Below are 20,373 nucleotides of genomic sequence, written 5' to 3'. Positions count from 1 at the left end.
GCTACGGCGAGGCGTGGCAGGCGGTGGCGTTGCGAGAAGGCTGCATTCCTCAGCCCGAGCAAAGCTGTCCCGACTACTGCCAGCGAAGCGTGTCTGGCTCCCATAAGCAGCCCTGGTGTCTGGCTCCGACGCGAGTTGTGTGTCTGTCTGTCTGTCCTTGCCCCTCTTTGCCTGCAGCTTCTTTTTTTTTGTTCGCCTGTCCGCTCGTCGGTCCGCTTTTGCCTGCCCGACTGCCCAACCCCGGTCAGCTTGTCTTGAGTGTGCGCCCGCTGTGTTTGGCGTGTCGCGTGTTCTCCCACCCGCTCGGTAATACCGCTCGCCGTACTCTTGCCTCTCGTGAAAAAGAAGTCAGCTTTGATTTGTAAAGAGAGAGAGAGAGAAACAAAAAAAAATCAGTCGCTGCAAGTCTTCCGCAAGAATCGGTGTTAGGTGTTGTTTAACGTTATCTGGACCCTACAGCTCTGAAATAGAAGTCGCTGTCCCAGAAGAATGGTTTTGACTCTAGCAAGGAACGGATACATCCAGTACCAGAACGGGATGTATGTGGCACGCAAGGTAGGACATCGGAGGGCTTTCCGCATTTAATGACATTTCATGCCTATTCGAATCTCGATGTGGGTAAAGGAGCTTACGGATGAGCAGGGAACTGAGGTGTGCATTGTTAATCATCAGCGCCGTTGCTGTCAACCGTTTTAAATAGTTCTCTGTTGATAACCACCTCCTTTGTAATAGCAGCTGCGATTTTATTTATTTGATTTACACGAGGAACAAAGTGTTCCCAATTGCGATCTGCAGACAAGGCGTTGCTTTGTTTATTCCGATAAATGTTGTTCAGTTCAGATCTGCATATCCATGTCAGTTGCCTGTTAGTTGGCATACGAGTACAGATTGTTGTTTGTTAAATTTGTGCATACTAATCATGCCTGTCAATGTCAGCTGTGGTTTTGACGTGCTCCGTTATTTATATATATTTATATTAGGGGGATTTGTATGACTGGTAATATCTAACCGACTTGCGAATTGAATGTGACTTTACGCTGTGCGTGTGCGTGCGTCAATTTGGACGTGCGATGACAACACAAAAGTTGCCTTCACTCTGCGAATGCGGCAAAAATCGGTTAAATATTTGAGTGCGTGGCGAAGTTTCGGGAAATGGTGTACGTCTCTCTCTCTCCACGCATGCCTGGGAAGAGGTGGGGATGCTTCTACATCGCACGGGAGATAACCCTACACGTCATATCTCATTGCATTCTTATCCCGTGTCTTAGGTGCGCCATTTCAGAACAAATAGTGCAGCTCTCAGGCCCCGCAGGTGCCAGTAATTGGGAACAGCGTTGTAAAAATTACATGAACCACTGAATGGAAAATAAACCATCAAGCTCATTATTTGCATGAAACAGCAATTATAGTCAACGTGTGCGTCTGTCTGTGCACGCCTTCGCTTGTGTCGGTGTCAGCTCCCGTGAGTATGCCGAACGATGCGCGTGGGAAGTGTGTGTATGTTCGTGTGCTTGGGTACATGCAGACCTGCATGTATTGTGTACATCTCCCAGCGTGATGCGAAGTCGTGGTTTGAAGAAGCCCACGTGTGTGTGTGTGCATGTAGTGCAACGGGTAGCACGCTGCCCTACGAACCCGGGCTCGCAGCGAACACCAGTGACGATTATCTGACTGATCCTCAAATGAGTACCTGGTGCGATGCGTAAATATCGCTGCTCGGGAGACAAAGGCGGCCGGATGTGGTGCTAGCCACCCACCCCCTTGTGTACCGTGCCGGCCTTCATATGCGCTTGCTAAACAACACTTGCCAAATGAGTCTGTGATGGCTATGCAGGGGATCTTTGTATTTTGTCTTGGGAACGGTCGTGTCGTGGTCAGTGCACTGCACTTCGAAACTGGCGATTTCGACTTGAATACCCGCTCAGGACCAATAATAGCTGGGTCGACAGCCTTGAATGAGTACTTGATGCAGTGTAAAACATCGGCACTGGGGAGAGAAAGATTGTCAGGTGTGGTGCAGGCCACCCACTCCCTCATCTGCCATGCCAGCCTTCAGAGGTCATCGCTAACAGCACTTGCCCCAAAAGTCTGTTAAATGCTGTTCGGGGGTTATTTTGTCTTTGTGTACACACGCCAGTAATCTCGCTATTTAACCCATCATACCTGGGTTTGTCCCATGACCTGCTGCCAGTAATCCTTTGACGCTCCATGTGACATCATAGTGCACCTAGCTTGGCACAAGCTCTGTGGTGACATCACTGCCAAATAGTGGCAAATGGTGGCTCTATGCTGTCGGTGTACATGCTTGGCACACGCATTTAGACTAGCATGTGTTATGAACACGTAACAGTGTGGTGGTCAGCTTGAGTGACAGCAGCCCACAGTTTTAAGAAGTGATTGTGCGTGTATGTACGTGCGCATGCTTTCTTGCGCATGCTTTCATACCTGCAGTCTTGCATATACACATACCAGTGTGCCCTCCATGCGTGACACCAGGTGTAGCTTGAAGAGGTGCATGTATGTCAACACTTGGAACCAGCAGACCAGCATATATGGTGCACACTTACCCAGTGTACCAACCCCACCCTGAGTGATAAGCAGCCATAGTTTGAAGATTTCCCTGCGTGTGTGTGTCGCATGTTGCGGTAGTGGGGAGCGGTAGTGTAGTGGTTCGCACACTGCACTACGAACCCGGCCACCCGGGTTCGATTCCCGCTCACGGTCAACAGCAATGACAATTATCTGAACCGGTCCTGGGCCTCCCCTAGGCAGCCTCGGCCTCAAATGAGTACGTGGTGCGGTGTGGAAACATCTCCACTCGGGAGACAAAGGCGGTCGGGCGTGGTGCTCGCACACAGCACCCGCCCCAACCGTCTGTGAAGGCTACACGGGGGGAATCTTCGTCTTTGTCGCATGTGCGAGAAAGGCCCCTTGGCATGAGTTGCACACGTGTGTCGGGTTAAGCTCTAGTTTCTCTTGGCTGCAAAGGTAAACGCGACCTGGTGCAGCAGAGGAGAGTGCGGCCAAGCTGATGGCTGTGTTTCGAGCGGGAACTGAGAGGGTGCAAGGGGGGGGGGTGAACTTCATTCATCATGCGTGACCAGCCAGCTGCCTGTTTTTGGGTTTGTGAGTGGGAGGGAATTTGTTACCGGAGCGCGAGGCTTGGCCTACAGCGAGCGTGTCTGGGAGGGGTGATGTGTACTGGGCAAGAGGCTATGGGGTGCACATCAAGTCCAATAAGCTCCTAAAGCTGTTAGAGCAAACACACTAATTATATTTGATCATGTTTTTTTTTTTAAAGCCATTCCGAGCCAAAAAAATGGAATGTGTTCTTGTGTACAAATAAATAAATAATGTTTAATTCACAGCCGCTTTGTCGGGCTACAGCTGGATGAGAGCTCTCCCGTGCTGTGCCGGCTTCGTCCGTTTGTTAAACCATACTTCACCACGCCGATCAGTGCGGGTTGGTGAAAGGTAGGGGCGCAGGACTGGTCAAGGATTTCACCCACCAATGGCATCAGCTGTGGTTGGGAATCGAACTCATGGAAGTGTGCTTATAACACCGTGCATTAACTACTGCACCACCACGCCACACTAATGTGTTCTTGTATATTGCCATCGTTTAATATGTGACGATCATCTGTGAGTGTGGTTAATCATAATCATTGTGGTCAATCCACTGCTGGATGAAGGCTTCCCCTAAGCCACCGTCATCTCTCGCATTCCTGCAATGTATAATAATCCACGTGGCACCTGCACATGAGCTGATATCATCGTTGTCTTGTTTATATACACGTTTGTAAAATTAATGGGGGGTGGGGGGTTTTAAATGTGAATGCTTCACAGCTGAAAACAATTCACTGGAGTAAAACTCCATTCCGCACATCTGCGAAAGAGGCAGCACGCATTTTGCAAAAGTTCAACGTCAGGCGTGTCCAATTGAATGATTGATAGCTCTCTCTGCTTCTCATGTTTAATTTGTCAGTCACAGCTGATGTTAGGTGTTCCAAAAACTCTCACCAGTTAATTTGTCCGTGCACAGACAGGATACTCCCAGACAGACTTGGAAGTATTTCTGCAAATTGTTGTTTCTTCGTTTAATGGAAGGGCAATGAGATTCCCCAAGTGGGTCCCAAACTAAAATTACTTCACAAAGTGTCACGTGCTAGACGTGTTAACGTTGGCAAATTGGACACAAAAGTAAAATATATTAAAAAAGAAAAGTTTTACAGTCTAGAAATACACTTTTTTTTATTATACAGAGCTTTTTTTTTTTGCTAAATTGGCAAGCCAGGTATAGCTTGCATAAATAATCAAAAAATGTTAACTGCACAAATTCCATCTGGATTTAAAAAGTACAAATAACCTCCCCCCCCCCCCTGGCCACTTTCATTATGGAAAACGGCAAATTGTATAGCCATGGACAAAATGTACTCAAATTCGATATCCAGGGGAAAATATGAAAATAAAGCATCTTTGTAAAACATGAGATCATGCATTTGATGGGAAAGGAAGGGCAGCAGAGGTCAGTACAGCATGCGGGCTTTGAAAGGCAAAAGTTGACTGTCATTTAAGGATTAAGTGCCCGGAGGAAGTGTGTGCAGCATGTGTGTGTGCTCATACAAACACCCTTTGTCTAATGCACTGAACCTTTGGATTTCGCTGTCACAGTGTGATACAGGCTGATATTTACACTGAATCAAATGCACAACTTTAAGCTTTTAAAAGAGCAATTTCACAGCTTTGACAGGGTTTTCGTATAACCAGACAAAACCCTTCAGTGGAATAAGCGGATTTTTTTTTGTCTTCAGTTTTTTTTCTCCCATCCACGCTCTCCCTATCTGCTTTGTGCAAAACCCCCAACAAGCAAGTCGCCCTCCCCATTTGAACCGCGAAAGGAGCGGCGCAATCTCAGCATCGTGCGTCAAGCGATTAAATAAAAGCTGCCACCAAGGGCGAAAGCAGCCGACTTCTCAGCGAGAGAGAACGAGCGAGAGCGCGGGAGAGAAAAAGCCAGACTTCGGTGGGAGGAGGCGTGGTGAAGGTGCACAGGGCTATCAGGACAGTGCTATGCGGTGTGGAAGGGATTATGGTTTTTTTAGGTGTGTGTGTGTGCGCACACACAAAGCACGAGGACCTCATACATGTCGGGAGTGGTAATGTCGCGGTTAGCGTACTGCGCTACGTGCTCGACAATCCGAGTTCGAATCCTGGCCATGGCCACCATCAGTGGCAAACATCTGATCGGATCCTTGGCCTCTGCTATATCGACTCAGCTCCCTGATGTGGGCTGTCAGCCACATCGCCCAATCGTGCCCCAACAGCCTTTGTAGGCTGCACATGGGATATTTGTCTTTGTGTACACAGCACTGTGTTATTTCCTCCCCCGCCCCCCCGTCCATGGAGGCCTAACTTAGTTGTGTTGTGAGCAATTTCTGGGTTTTCGGCTGAGCACAGCTGGTGGGCTGCAGTGCCGTGGTTCCGTGCGCCTCAACAGCTTAATTAGACAGCTTGGTAACCAGCCGACTCCTTACCTGCCTCGCTTTATCTTACGCCGTTTTGTCTGGAACGTTGAGACTTCCCTTGCACTGAATTGTGCGTCTATCCTTGAGAAATGGCTCTGCCCGCAGGCCTACATTGTCAGAATCCTGGAAGTTGCATAAATAATCATCTCGGGGGGCACTTCCTGGGTTGTTTTGAGTGGCACGTGCGACGTCGTGTTCTTATATGCATTGTCGCTTGATGAACGGCCAAATAAATTGTGTTAGTTTATGGCTGCTGTGAGCCGCATCTCACTTGGGTGCCATGTTTTGTAATAAATTAATATTTGTGCACAAATCATATGCGGTCAAAAAATGCCTCTTTATCAGATCAAGCGCCACGCTCACGGACGTTGAAGAGCGAATAAATACAGTTCCTCACAAAGCAACCGATTCTTCATCCGCTGGGCGGCTTCTCTGGCCGAGAGCCGCCTCAAGAGGCTGAAAGGTTTTTCTTTTTTCTTTTTAATAAACCATTTATATCCTTAGGTCACATTAAACTTTTGTATTTTCTTTAACGGTGTGTAAAAAAAATCATTTTGAAAAACTCACAAATCTACCTCTGTGCTAACCCTCTCACTCTCTCCAGTGTCGCTGGGTCCTATTAAAGGTTTCAACAACATCATTTACCACAATTCCATTTAGTGGTGGGGAAGAATTTATCTAGCAACACTGGTATAATGCAAGTGTATTACGCCAATTTTGAAACGGAAAAAAGCCTTCATTTTTCTCAATGCTTGCTAGCATAGCTACTTAAGTTTTCCATATACTTTACTGAGTAAATGGTTTTTCTTTTGCTCAAATGATGTATTTTTTCTCCCACATTTTTAAAGCACATGAAACATTGTGTGCAAACACGTCACGGGCAAGACACAATGAATATTGGTTTGAACACGTGATTTGTTATTCGGAGACTTGACATTTAAAAACTATAATATTAATGTTTTACGACAGTTTAAAATAAGTGCTTACAGAAAAAAATCCACGTGACACTCGATACTTGTCTCGGTTAAACTAGGTATTTGATTTAAATAGACAACAACAAATACGTTTATGTGTAAAACCACCTTACTATCCTAGAATAGGATAAAAATTCTATTTTGACATACTTAACACCGTTATTATAAGCACAGCCATGTACATCTACCAGTAACACATTGGCAGTATTACATTTAATATTTATTTTACATTTATAATATCACATTTTACTATCTTTGTTCTACCAAAAAGGAATCTCACGGTATTGTGTCCAAGAATTAATCTATAATCTAATCTATAATCATGATTTTGCTCATGTTAAAATACTTGCAAAAAAACATACATTTTCTCTTCACCTATCCGAAGCAAATGCATTGCGAGCACTGAAAGGCATAATATGAACGTAATAACAAACCTCTTGATATGTAGGTTTACCAACTCTCTAAAGATATTCTCCCGAACTTTACATTCAGTTTCAAGGATAAAGGTCCGTCGCATAATCCTTGACTAACTTTGTAATTTATTTTCAGCGGAAATGAATTCGTAAGTGTAAATTTTTTTTTTCTCACACCCTTGAGTAAACACAGACAACTAATTACACTATGTAACACAATTTTTGTTCCTGGGTAATACGTGTTATTTAGTAATTACTTATGCCTAAAAAGTATAGAAAATGGCTATTATTCCCCACACACTTTGCTTTTGTGACCAGGACAGTGATATTTTGAAATTTACCTATTTTCAATGAGAAAACGGGCGAATTTGTGTCGTTTCGTTCACATAAAGTCAGAAAAAAAAAACATGAATCAAAATTAACATGTATTTATACTAAAGTAATACAAAAAATACTACAAAAGATTTAGAAGTTAGTAGTTTTTCGAGATTTACGATTATACTGTAAATCACTTTCACGAATCAGCCCCCAAATGTAGTCTTCCATCATGTTCTCGGTATACTGTCCTTGGTAGCGGCGTTCAAAGTCCAGTATATCCTGGTAAAAGCGCTCGCCTTGCTCCTCTGAGTACGCTCCCATGTTCTCCTTGAATTTATCAAGATGAGCATCAAGGATATGGACTTTGAGGGACATCCTACAGCCCATTGAGCCGTGGTTCTTCACCAGAGTCTCAACTAGCTCCACATAGTTTTCGACCTTGTGATTGCCCAGGAAGCCACGAGCCACTGCGACAAAGCTGTTCCAAGCCGCTTTCTCCTTACTAGTGAGCTTCATGCGGAATTCATTGCACTCTAGGATCTTCTTTATATGTGGTCCGACGAAGACACCGGCTTTGACCTTTGCCTCAGACAGTTTAGGGAAGAAGTCTTGTAGGTACTTGAAGGCTGCCGACTCCTTATCTACATCTCTGACAAATTGTTTCATTAGGCCCAATTTGATGTGCAGTGGTGGCATCAGCACCTTCCAGTGGTCCACCAGTGGCTCCCACTTGACGTTGTTCCTCCCCACAGAGATCTCGGTCCGCTGTGGCCAGTCCCGCCTGTGGTGTGTGCCTTGGTGTCCCTGCTGTCCCAAGGCAAAGATAGCAGGGAAACTTGGTACAACTGCCTTGGAGACCCATCAGGAATGCCACCATTTTGATGTCTCCGATGACCTCCCAGCCATACTCATCATACTTCAAGGCGTCCAGCAAGGTCATGATGCTGTTGTAATCTTCTTTGAGGTGCACCGAGTGAGCCAGGGGAAGAGACAGGTACTTGTTACCATTTTGGAGCAGCACGGCTTTGAGGCTCCTGGGTGAGCTGTCAATGAAGAGGCGCCACTCATTCTGGTTACAGGCGATTCCGATTGCCTCGAACAGACTGGTCACATTGTGGCAGAGGCAGAGCCCATCTTGACGGGTGAAAAAGCTGCAAAAAGGTTGGTGACGCTTCCTCTGATATGCGACTTGCACACTTTCATACAACAAGTTCCACTGCTTGAGTCTAGACGTCAACAGCTCAGCATTGAACTTGGTGAGACCAAGATCTCTGATCAAGTCGTTGAGGTCGTTTTGGTTGGGGTAGTATAGGTTTCTCTCCTCAGCTCCTCCTCTGAAATTGTCATCTGGATCTACAACGTCTTCTTCGCTCTCTGACTTGCTGCTTTCTTCTAAAGACGGCTGCTCTCTCTGAAGGAGTGGGTATGGGGAGCTCATGGCAGTGTGGCACCAGGGCGATGGATGAAGGAAGGTCCGGATACGTGATAGTAGGTGCATTCTTGCCAGTTCGACGTTTGGAAGAATCCACCATGCAGAAGTAGCAGTAGCTTGAGTGGTCAGTGGGTTCCCACCAAATTATTGGGATAGCGAACTTCATGGCTCTCTTTTCCCCTCTGTACCATCCTACAAAAATACATTTATTTCATCCATGACTAATGTGTAAGAGATTCTCGCAACATTTTTCATATACGATATCTTTTTTCAATAACATTTAAAATTGTAAAACATTCTAAAATTAAAAACTTTTACAATTTAATTTTTTTTTACAAATGTTATAACATTAAATTCCGCGCAAAAATTGTCAATCTTACCTTCAAGAGTTTTTTTGCTTTGCTCGCAGATGAAATCAGGTGTCCAGGGTTTGTCTTGATCCCCAACAGGCATGCTGAAATATGCCTTGTAGGCCTCACACATCTTAGCAGATGCTTCCACAGACTACGTTTTTGATCTTGTCTTGATAAATTGCCCGCAGGCCGGATGCTTGCATCCTCTTGATACCATCTCAGAAAAATGCAAATATGTATCCACTTAGGCAGTTGGAACTAAACTGAACTAGTGGGCTTAAGGCCCCTGTATTTATACTACTATTTATATTACTGGAAAGTTCTAGAAGGTACTCCAAGTTTACTCAGCACTGAATCTATTTGGAATGTTCTGGAAAATAGAAAAAATTCTAAATATCACTGTCCTGGTCACAAAAGCAAAGTTTGTGGGGAACAATAGCCATTTTTTTTTACTTTTGAGGCATAAGCAATTATGAAGTAACACTTACTACCCTGGGACAAAAAAAATGTTACACAGTGTTATGGAAAAAAAAACCTTCAACGTCTAAAAGTAAAACCTTCCATTACAACAGTAAAACAAAATCTTCGTGATGATTACCGTTCGCATAAAGTCACCTCATACGAATTACGGTGAAGATGACTGAAATAACATTTTGCCCGATTTCAAAGAAGGCACGTGCCTCTGGTCCGTACCTCTGCCCATGCCTGTGATTGTCATGCAGAAGGAAATGTTCCAGACAAACACATCAACGCCACATTGTGTGTGCCGACATCATCATCAGATGGTTTTCATCTGTCCTCTTTTATAATGTATAAAATATATGGAACATTTTGCGCCTGCTATGCTATAGCGCGTTAGTATTGCAGTATGTACCTTTTTTCAGCCACTGTGTTAAAATGTTGTTGCGTAGTAAATGAAGAGTAAAGTTAGTGCCTGATTTAAATTAAAATGTATAGATGTAAACATGTATGGGCTAAGTTCCATTATTAAAAAAATAGAGTATCAGTGTAGCATTCAATGTATTGTTTCCCAAATTTAAATGAAATAGCATGCCCTCAGGTGAACAGTTAAATGATGAAGTCATTATTTAGTATATTTAAGATTTTTTTACTCAAACTTACAAAGGTAAGAAAACAACTAAACAAGTATTCTTGGTTCTTTCGGTAAAGTCACGTAGAAGGGAAACAATAAAATAATAAAAATATAAGACAAAATCATTTTTACGACCTGATGATGATTGCTTGTGTTGCAATCGAAACGTCGTGAAAATGTTATTTTATATTTTTATTATTTTATTGTTTCCCTTCTACGTGACTTTACCGAAAGAACCAAGAATATGAATCCCTGCAGTCACGAAAGCTTTAAATCGAAACTAAACAAGTGTTTTTATAAAAAAAAAATTGCTCTTTCCCTTTTTTGTCTTATTTTCTCATTACCATGACTTCAAAGCTTTAACTGGGTGTGCTCCACCATACATCTAGCAGTTGATTTCAGCCACACCCTCCACTACCCAGCCACACACTCCACTACCCAGCCACACCCTCCACTACCCAGCCACACACTCCACTACCCAGCCACACACTCCACTACCCAGCCACATGCTCCACTACCCAGCCACACACTCCACTACCCAGCCACACACTCCACTACCCAGCCACATACTCCACTACCCAGCCACACACTCCACTACCCAGCCACACCCTCCACTACCCAGCCACACCCTCCACTACCCAGCCACACACTCCACTACCCAGCCACACACTCCACTACCCAGCCACACCCTCCACTACCCAGCCACACACTCCACTACCCAGCCACACACTCCACTACCCAGCCACACCCTCCACTACCCAGCCACACCCTCCACTACCCAGCCACACACTCCACTACCCAGCCACACACTCCACTACCCAGCCACACACTCCTCCATGGAGATCTCTGAGATCCACCTTATTTTGTATGGCTGATGTAGATGCAGAGCAACAACTAAAATTTCACATTCAGGTGGTAAAACCATATAACCTTGTCAGGAGCAGTGGAGTGTATCACTGTAATCTCTCCTTTGTATATGTGGATCAGGCATTGTATCGTTATATGTTGTATGGTTTGTTCTGGATGACCACAGTCACACATTGGAGAGTTTTAAATATTCCATCTGTGCATCAGGTATCCGCATCTGCCATGGCTTTTGATGGATGCAGTTTAGGGTGGACCATGAGCTTCGTGGAAGATCAAAAGCAGAGATGAGATCCACTGATCATGCCCTAACTCAGCGTAAACCGCGCTCCAGGCTTCGAACCTAGGGTGACCCCACCTGGCTCTTGTTTGCATGGCGCCCAGGCTATGGAATTCCCTGCCACCGGAGGTCAAGGAACTCGCGGTCGATGGAGAAGTCCCAGCTGAATACCCTACCACCTGTTTAAATTGGCCGCTTTGTCTCATTCTCGATCTTGTCTCTGTCGTCTTTCTTACTCCGGTCACTGCTCTCTTATTTTGCTCGTCTATATGCATGGTGCTCTCAGATTCATTGCTTAAGGGTGCCTTTCTAAATTATTATTACTATTTGTATTGGCAAAAACGGGTTTACATCTTTAATATTTTTTATACGCATGAAAGTAAATATTGGTTGTGATGCACGGTATTTTATTTGTATTTTATAAACGAATTCCTATCTCGGGGAGTGCACTTGTTATAATGCCTGCGGTACAAATACAGTGACACATTTTAATGCCTGCGATACACTTATTGTAATATCCGCATAAAGTGATGGCTCACTTTTAAAATGTCAGGTGCTTTACTAGCAAAAATAACATTTAATGCACCAAACCCTTCCAATTTGCCACCTGAGTTGTACGTACTGTATGTCTTGAGCTGCGATCACATTTTGATGCTTTACAACTCCAAATCGTGATTGTAATTGGCGCATGTAAGCGGTATATTATATTTTTGAATCGTCCTAGGACCTCTCCATTTACTAACCCTACACTGGCCAGCATGGAAAATTATGCTAAAACAAATCCCCATGATGAACACAACATGAGGAGGCGATCATGCAGAAGTGTTTTGACAAAGGGCCACACATTATTATTATTATTCACGAGTATGTAAATACATGCGACATTGCATATACGTTGCGATCAGACTCAATGCGTCAAGTCTATTGTACAGAATTAACCCAAAAATTATGAAGCCTTCACTGCAGGACACAGCAGAGAATAGCCAGAGGAGGAAATTATATGGGAGAAAAAATGACTTCAGTCACATCATTAAACATATATTGTACCCTTTAAGAAATAATAAAGTATCACAGAATCTGACACAGATTGTTATGGATTGAACTGATTTGGGTTGAAATGGCATTGGAGTGGGAGAGGAATGGAACAGAATTAAATGGAATAGAATGGACAGGAAAATGAAAAGGAATGTGAAGGTGAAGGTGTTCATTGGAGCGTGGAGGATCCATTCATCTCTGATAAGGTGCCTGTAATGTACATGCTCGCCAGTGACAAGCTATTAAATGTTCAATATAATCTCGAAACAAATGATTTTGGTAGGGAAATTTATTTTCCAAATTAACAAGTCTGGATATTGTATGCATATAAATAGTATTCGGTGCCATTATTTATTGACTTACAGTGGCGCATGGCATGCCTTTGTTCGCCTAATCTCGGAGGACGGAACAACACATGAATCGCGTATTCTGCATACATATCTTGCAATTTAATTGTCCTTGGCTCCCATTCACCTGGAATGCTAAACGGGTTAAATATGAAGACAGTGATGATGAGATATAACTTGGCTCCCTAATTGTGTGGGTTTTTTTTATGTACATACACAAGCACGCGCCATTCGCACTTCTTTTCTTTGAAAACAAAATATCCTCACTTCTTGCGAGAGAAATTACATTAAACTCTCCCATTCATTGACTAAGTGCTTAGCCACTATACACAAAATACATTTGTGTGTATAGGCAATTTATTAACGGTAGATACTGCATTTACCTAAACGCGTTTAGTCTTCAACAACAACATACCCCGCAAACAAGCGTATTTCACGCGCAAATACACGCAGCGTTTGCCTGCATATATGTGGCTGTGGCGGTGTGTTTTTTTTAAGTATCAGCATAGGTCCCAGAGCACTTGGTTTGCTAACCTCTCAAATTGAGTTTCTAACCTCTATCGAACACGACAATGCAATTTCAAATGTGTCCGTGTCCCCACACGCGTGGCTTTCAAATGGGAGCGCCACCACCGTTGCGTCCGGGAGGGCGTTTAGTGCCGTCGACAGACGCGCTGGTCAGTAGATGCTCATCTGTTTGTCCAACTTGCGGCGCCCCTTGAGGTTGGTCGACGTGTTGACCGGGCCTTTTGCCGTGTCAAGAGAGGTTGGGGGGGTGGTGGGTGGGTTACGGGGTTGGGTTGTGTGTGCTGGGGGCGGAGATGGATTCGGGAGAAGAATCAGGGTGCAGAGTGTTCTCGCGTTCAAGGGCTGCATTAATTGAGTCTCATTACAGTGCTCGCAAGGCCATCCGCAGGGGGTAGGGATTGTTTGGCGTTGGATTGCCTTAATGAGGCGTGTGGATATACCAAAAAAAATAGAGATTGAATAAGTTTGAGATAGAAAAAAAGCCCAAAATCTTTCATTGAATCCATGTCTACCTCCGTTGCGACAAATTGGCATAACTAAAATGAAAAGTAATTGGATGCCCTGTAATTGTCATTTTATATTTCGCGAGACTGTACTTTAAAGAGGTGAAATTGACTTAATTGTTATTTCGTTTTAATTACGCCGCAGCGATATATAAACAACCCAACAATGTAGACCCTTGCATTATCTGCATTACATAATGCACCGCGGTTGCCGCTCACACTTTGAGCAAACGACGCACACGACATAGAACCGTGCGTGCCAAGAACGGTGATCGTTATTTACATTCATATTCTTTGGGTCTTTCGGTAAAGCCACGTAGAAAAAAAAAACAACGGCTTGGGGGTGGTGTGGGGGGGGGGACTCCTCCACTGGGCAAGACATTTTACATTCTTCAACTGCTTGTCGAAGCCATTGGAGTGTCATTCACAATATTGGGGGGGGGGGAGGAGGGGGAGCTCTCTTACTTTTTGAAAAAATTAATTTCGGCTGGGGAATTATGAAAGCAACACGCAGACCTGACGAGCTCGTTGGTCGCATCTTCTCGCGATGGGCAGAGCTGCTCATTGCGCATCACTTGGTAGGGGATCGCGGGGCGGGGAACGCGTGCAGTGCGAGGGGAGGGGGTGGGAAGAGAATTTGCGGCCATAAGTCTCTGTAGAGCAGCAAAGGGACTACATCATCCATCATCCTCTGCTGCACAATGACAGGAGCGCGGGCCCTGAAATAGAATTAGAGAATCCGGTTGGGTTGGTTCAATGTGCCCATGCAAAACGCGCGCTCGCACAAATGATCCCGGCTCATTTTCCACACAACCATTATTGACAGTGCGTTATCGACTATGGGGAGTGTGAGTAGGATTATGTCAATTAAAATTCTTTGCTTAGTAATTTGCCACTGTAATTGCTTTGCACTTCGCATAATGGTTTTCGTGTATGGCTGTTTTTCTCATTTTGGACAGTTTGAGAGCGCGCTGTTCGGCCCATTACCGGTGGGGGAGAGAGGGGTAGGTTTGGTGGTGGGGGGTAGGTGGTGGGGGGGTAGATTGGGGGGGGGGATAAGATTTGGGGGGGGTAGGTTGGGGAGGGTAGGTTGGGGGGGGGGGATAAGTTTGGGGGGGTGGGGGTGAGGTTTTACAAAAATGTTGCCTGACAGTTTTCAGAACTTAACAGCAGTAGGAAAACCACTATCAAGTTCACAGGCAAACCACTATCAAATATTAAATGCAGCAGAGTAGAATGTTTACTTCGCAGGTGAATGGATCATTTTAACTGTATTTTTTTTTTCAAACATGTAAGACTGGCTTGTGTATTGTTTGCATATTACTGGTGAATCGGTGTTTGGCGGCTTTACAAAAACAAAATCTGACACAATGGTGCCAGTAACATCATTACCATCATCCTTAAGTCCAAGTTCTTTGCAAAATAAACGTTTTAATTCAGTTGGATCACTTCAGCTTCTAAAGGCAATGGATTGTTTGAATTCCATTGCGTTTGAGTGGGATGGGAAACTGACAGCTTCCTTTTGGGATGATAAACATAAGAAGAATACCAAGTGTGGGCAGAGAACACATTGGTTTAATTGACAAGTGGAAAACAACTCAACATCGCAATGCATTGCTCGTTGGGAAGCCTCTTTAACTTAGCTATGTAACTTTAAAGAGTGATGCGGGTGTCTGCTCACTGATGTATGGCTTTGGTCGCCTGTTGTCGCCAAATCTGCACAATCAGTTTGGCTGGTAAACAGATGAAAGCGGACCCCTGCAGCTCTCATCAGACAGGATGAGTGACCCAGGAATCAGGGCAGTAGATTGCGGCCACAAAACCACCACAACCTTTCCCTTATAAATTCACTTCTCTCCACTTTATTTTCTCGCATCGTACGTGCGATGTGCACGCCAGTCGCTGATTTGGTTGTGTTTGAGCGCGTGACCTTGTGACAAATTGTCTAAGAGCCAGCAGTTTACAGACTAAACCATCTCCTTAATTCCTGCGGCCACATTTCACTGCCCAGCAGAAAGTCTTTTTCCATGACCCTGTCGGCCAGAAAAGATAAACCCTCCCCCGGTCCCTGAACTGCACCGCACTCCTCTTGGCAGGCATGGGCCGTCATCGTGTTATGTTTTCGAATTTCTGTGTAATCTCAGAACGCCACAGCGATGTCGTGCAGTCCAGCCACACGCACGCAGTAATTTCCTGCACAGGGTGAAATATTGCTGGGGGAAATTCTGCTCGTAAAATCTTGGCCCGTCTTGCAGTTTAGGTAAACCGGTCGTCCAATTAATACATTGTTCAGCTTGCCAAAATATGTTGCCTGATTGTTTCAAACAAGTCACGCTATGAGTTGGCGATAGTTATGACCCATCTAAGGCCAAACGGTTGTTCGGAACAGCGTGATCTGCTCCATACAAGAATGATCACTTCCTACCAAGCTTTTGATTGCCAGGTACTAACAGCCGGGTCCGCATTTTAGGCTTGGTCTAATTCAGCGAGTGTGCATGGTGTGCAACCCCATGGAGGCACTTGCGATTTTAACGCTGGCGACCCGGTGGTTTTTGCGCTGCACTGTGGAACCTGGTGACCTGAATTTGATTCCTAGCCAAGGCTAACATCAGTAGCAAGTGATATCTGTGATGGATCATCATCCAACGAACCAACAACACTGGCTAACATGGTGAAGTATGGTCAAACAACCAACCATGACTGACAAAATGAGGAGGCCCTGAGGTTTTCATCCAGCAGTGGATAATTGTTATTAATCGAGCATCAATTTACGTTACTATTTGGCCATATGAGACGCTATATCGGATGGGGGAAATGGAGGGAATTTTCTTTCTTTTATTTCGCTTAATGGCTTTGAGCAAGGAAACATCGGGTCTGTGTCCTTTAGCACTACTTGGGCATTGACATAGAGGACCCACTTGCAACGGAGCATGCATGAACTACTTGACAGTGATGTAATGTCTTGGTTTCTACCTTTTACTGGCCCTTTGATCAACAGCAGAACACCATAAAACAAGTATCTGGGGTTTTAAATAGTGTCATGGGTTGTTAAAAAAAAGAAATCTCAGATAAGTCTACTTTAGTTTGTTGTGTCTTTGGGTTTGCGGCTGCCTGATTAATGGCCGGCTTTTGCCATAATTCACGGTGCACATCTCGGTGACGCGAGCCGGCGTATTTAAATTGTTATGATTACTGCTCCATTTGTTTTCATTACGCGGGACACATGCGCCCGAAACAGGGACACCGGTTGTGCATTTTTTTCATGCCACGCTCCAGTTCCGTGGGCGTTTTGTTTAAAGGGCTCGTATACAAACCATAAATTTCATTGTACAGTGCACGCTATTCATTCCCTCGCTACCTGTGCGGCATTTGGCTGCCCTTTTTTGCGAGCAAAAACACTAGCAGCAGAGGTGGCCAAGCATGCAACCTCTCTCTCACTCTCCCTGTGCCTCCGCATTGCTTGTGTGGTCCCAGGAATCTACATTGCATTGTGTCCTCTGTATAACCACTGACAAGGGTAACGGCGTTTTTTTTTTCATTTCTTGTTGTTGTATTATCATGGAGCGTTCAGGAAAAAAGTCTGACGTGGATTCTGTTGTGCCTTTTCTGTAGTGAATGCGTTGCTGCTTCCATTTGTATTCATTCCAAGGCTGTTTCTCAACGTAACTTAAGCATTCATAAGAATTTCCCAATTCTGTATCAACAGGAGACATTTAGAGGGGTTGTATGTATCAATTGTGGAATTCCCAGTGCTGCTTCTGGGGGTCGCGTGTGTGTGTGTGGGTGTGGATCGTAGTGTTTAACAATATTATTCGACGGAACTGAAACATCAGAGGAGAAGGTTTTCATTGCACAGATTTGTTGAATGTAGCATGATCTTACAAAGCAGACCTGATCCCTGTCTTAGATTGAAATATATTAATATCTGTATTGATAGTATGTTGTCTTTCCCCCCCACCCCCCGCACTTGAGATTAGCACGGTTGTACATAGGTTGACTATCTACGGTGCGAAATAAGTTCAACATCCATATACATCATCATATTGAGCATCGGTTGATTCACTGCTGGATGATGGCATGCAGAGGCTGCTGCTATCTCTCATGATTCTCCGATGAAATATTCGACAACACACCTGCAAACCAGTTGATCGGAAAACTTGACAGATGGGGGTGGGGATGATATTGCATAGGTGTTGAATGTAAAGGTCAGTATGCCTATGCATTCATATAAAGATGACACAAGAAAGACACATTAGATATTGCTCAGATATTGAGATCAGGGTGTTGAGCCAACATCACTGAGATCCTGGGATCGAATCTGGCCAGTCATTCCATACAATGAACAGGGTTCTTAGGTACAAGTTGAGATTTTTCATTAAATTTGGCTAAATTCCATCTTCGAAAATTCAAATGAAAAAAAAAATCAGTTTGACTGCCATGCTATGAACATTTTTATTTCGCAGGGCATGCAAATAAAAGGGCTCACTTGGATGAATTTCACAAGCGGTTTGATGCCATGTCATTTTGGGATGCATTCTATAAAACACAGGGTTTCACCGTTCCGTGAAATTTTATCTTGTGACATGACACCGACAGCAATTGGAATGAATTGGGGAAAAGACAATATTTGCAAACAACAAAACAAGTATCAATTGTTGAGACATTGTTGAAATTCAGGAGGAATTGACAACTCGGTGCTTGGGACTACTGTGCAACTGACCCCAAACACAAGTAGCAGTGTGAAGCAGGCCATTGGCAAATGTTTGTGGGCGGAGAGGGAAAATCGTGTTACATAAAATATAAAAAATTTAAAACCTCAATGTAATTTTAAGTTTAATTTGGACTTCTTCGGCACGTTCCTGGAAATTTTGATCTGAGTGTATCCAGATGTCAAGATATGTGTTTGAGAATAATTGGTCAGTGGGGAACGAACAGAGTAATACAATTTTCTAGTGGGAGTGATACATATTTTAGTTTCTGGAAATAACACGAAGAGTTTGTATATTTCAGCGTCCGTACACAGCTTCAATCACTTGTTTAGAACAGCGCGGAAACTTTAGTCTTCCAAGGGCAACAGGGGTCATGCACTGCAGAAGCTGCCATCAGTATAGAAATGGATTTGGGAATAGTGAAGGGTGCAGCCTCGGTTGTTAAATGCAATGAAATGCCTTATTAATGTACGCCGAGCTCTGGTGCATCTTGTAAATGCCTGGTAGTTGTTTATTCTCAACAGTTGCAAAGTTGTGGATGTGTCCGTGGGGATTTTTTTGCGTAATGAAAAGTATTCCTTTGGATTGTCCTGTCTTGTTTATTATAATAGTTATGTTGACAAACACCTTAGCAACAATATTTCAATAATAATAATAATACTACCCCAGAGCAGTACAGAGATGGGCCCATCCCTTGCGATGGGGCAATATGTGGGTATTCATAAATTAATGTGGTATTGATTAATCGATTAAAATGTATTCTTATAAGATGCGCAGTGATTTGCCTTCCCTAACGATTGAATCATTGTTGCAATGCAAATTTGCAATTTAATCAAGAACCACATTTTTTTAAAATAGTGCGGTGATTGTAGCGGCCTCTAGTGGCTGTAGGGGTGTCATGTGAGGCTTTTCGCAAAACATACACGTAAAAACATTGATTCTTACAAATGCGATTTGAACTAGAAGGCTCAATATAAATTGATGAATGTATGCATCATTACACCCGCTAATTCGTATGCTCATGATACGTGTAGATCCATCGGCTTGTGTACGAATTCATTGTTTCCATGTATGCTGAGTGTATGCTAATGATATGCTTGTGAAACATTTAGGCTAATGTGGTCAACTAACTGTACCGAGAAAAAATGAGAAACAAAGAAATATATATGCGCAAAAAACAAGATTAAACTCTGTTCTGTGGGGGATGAATTGTTACATGTCTTGCGGAAATGCTTAACCACTCTCAATCTTTGTGCCCATCGTTAAAATATCAGACAAGTTTCTCAGAATAGTGGGAGTGTCTTTTTCCCAAACGTCACTATATTTGGTAGAGGGTGCACGGCTAGTTCCACGAATTCGTCTCAGTATCTGATTCTGAACCCCCATCGAATCCGGTGCACAATTCAGCAGCTGTAACCTGGATCAGTCTTTTGATCCACCCCAATACATTGGACTTGAATTCATATGAATTGCGTAGACAGTGTATGTCCGGAGACGGATTCAAGGAGCATCGCTGCTCTTGTTCAATGATATCCTGCATTGGGATGTTTTGACCGTTGCCTTTTTAATGAAGGAATGTTTTTACCTCTTGTGTGGGTAAACAACCATAGAACCCAGGCAAGCCACATCGCACATGCGAGGTGGGATAAACACACAAAGGTGCACATGGACAGGCTCACAAATCATCATTCTTGCAGCCTGTTTTTAATTCTTCATTGTTGAATTGTAAAAAGAGAAAAATCCGGTCAGGACGTGACCCACTGTTGATTGGTCACATTCAGATTCGACCGCAGTCGGTCCAGTTTCACCTGACCATTTCCAAATTTTTGCGCAAACATTGCGTCGATCTAATTCTGAACGCAACCGAATCTAAACTCCTGATTGGAGTGTGTCCTGGAAAAAAAAATACTTTATAACTCAGAGAGCAGTGCAGCAAAATCCATTGCTGCACTCCATTCATAAGCTACCACTTGTGTGGTCCCTGCTTTTACAAACCGAC

General features: G+C 43.9%; 1 protein-coding gene across 7 annotated transcripts in view; it reads left to right on the top strand.

Annotated features, from left to right (window-relative positions):
• Positions 1-20,373, top strand: part of LOC144720951 (RNA-binding motif, single-stranded-interacting protein 1-like) — a 273,511-nt gene that overhangs the window by 193,829 nt on the left and 59,309 nt on the right. For 2 of the 7 annotated variants that reach the window (XM_078598152.1, XM_078598150.1), the window contains exon 1: positions 178-555. The exons of the other annotated variants lie outside the window; for them this stretch is intronic. In XM_078598152.1, coding sequence (XP_078454278.1) covers positions 490-555 — 66 coding nt within the window. In that variant the 5' untranslated portion in view covers positions 178-489. Of the gene's footprint in view, positions 1-177; positions 556-20,373 lie in introns of those variants that run through there. 7 annotated transcript variants of the gene reach the window in all.

The sequence above is a fragment of the Lampetra planeri genome, chromosome 10, assembly GCF_965212315.1.
Source record: "Lampetra planeri chromosome 10, kcLamPlan1.2.h2, whole genome shotgun sequence".
Classification (NCBI taxonomy): domain Eukaryota; kingdom Metazoa; phylum Chordata; class Hyperoartia; order Petromyzontiformes; family Petromyzontidae; genus Lampetra; species Lampetra planeri.
Note: the sequence above shows the minus strand (reverse complement) of the source record. Positions and strands in the feature narration are given on the sequence as shown.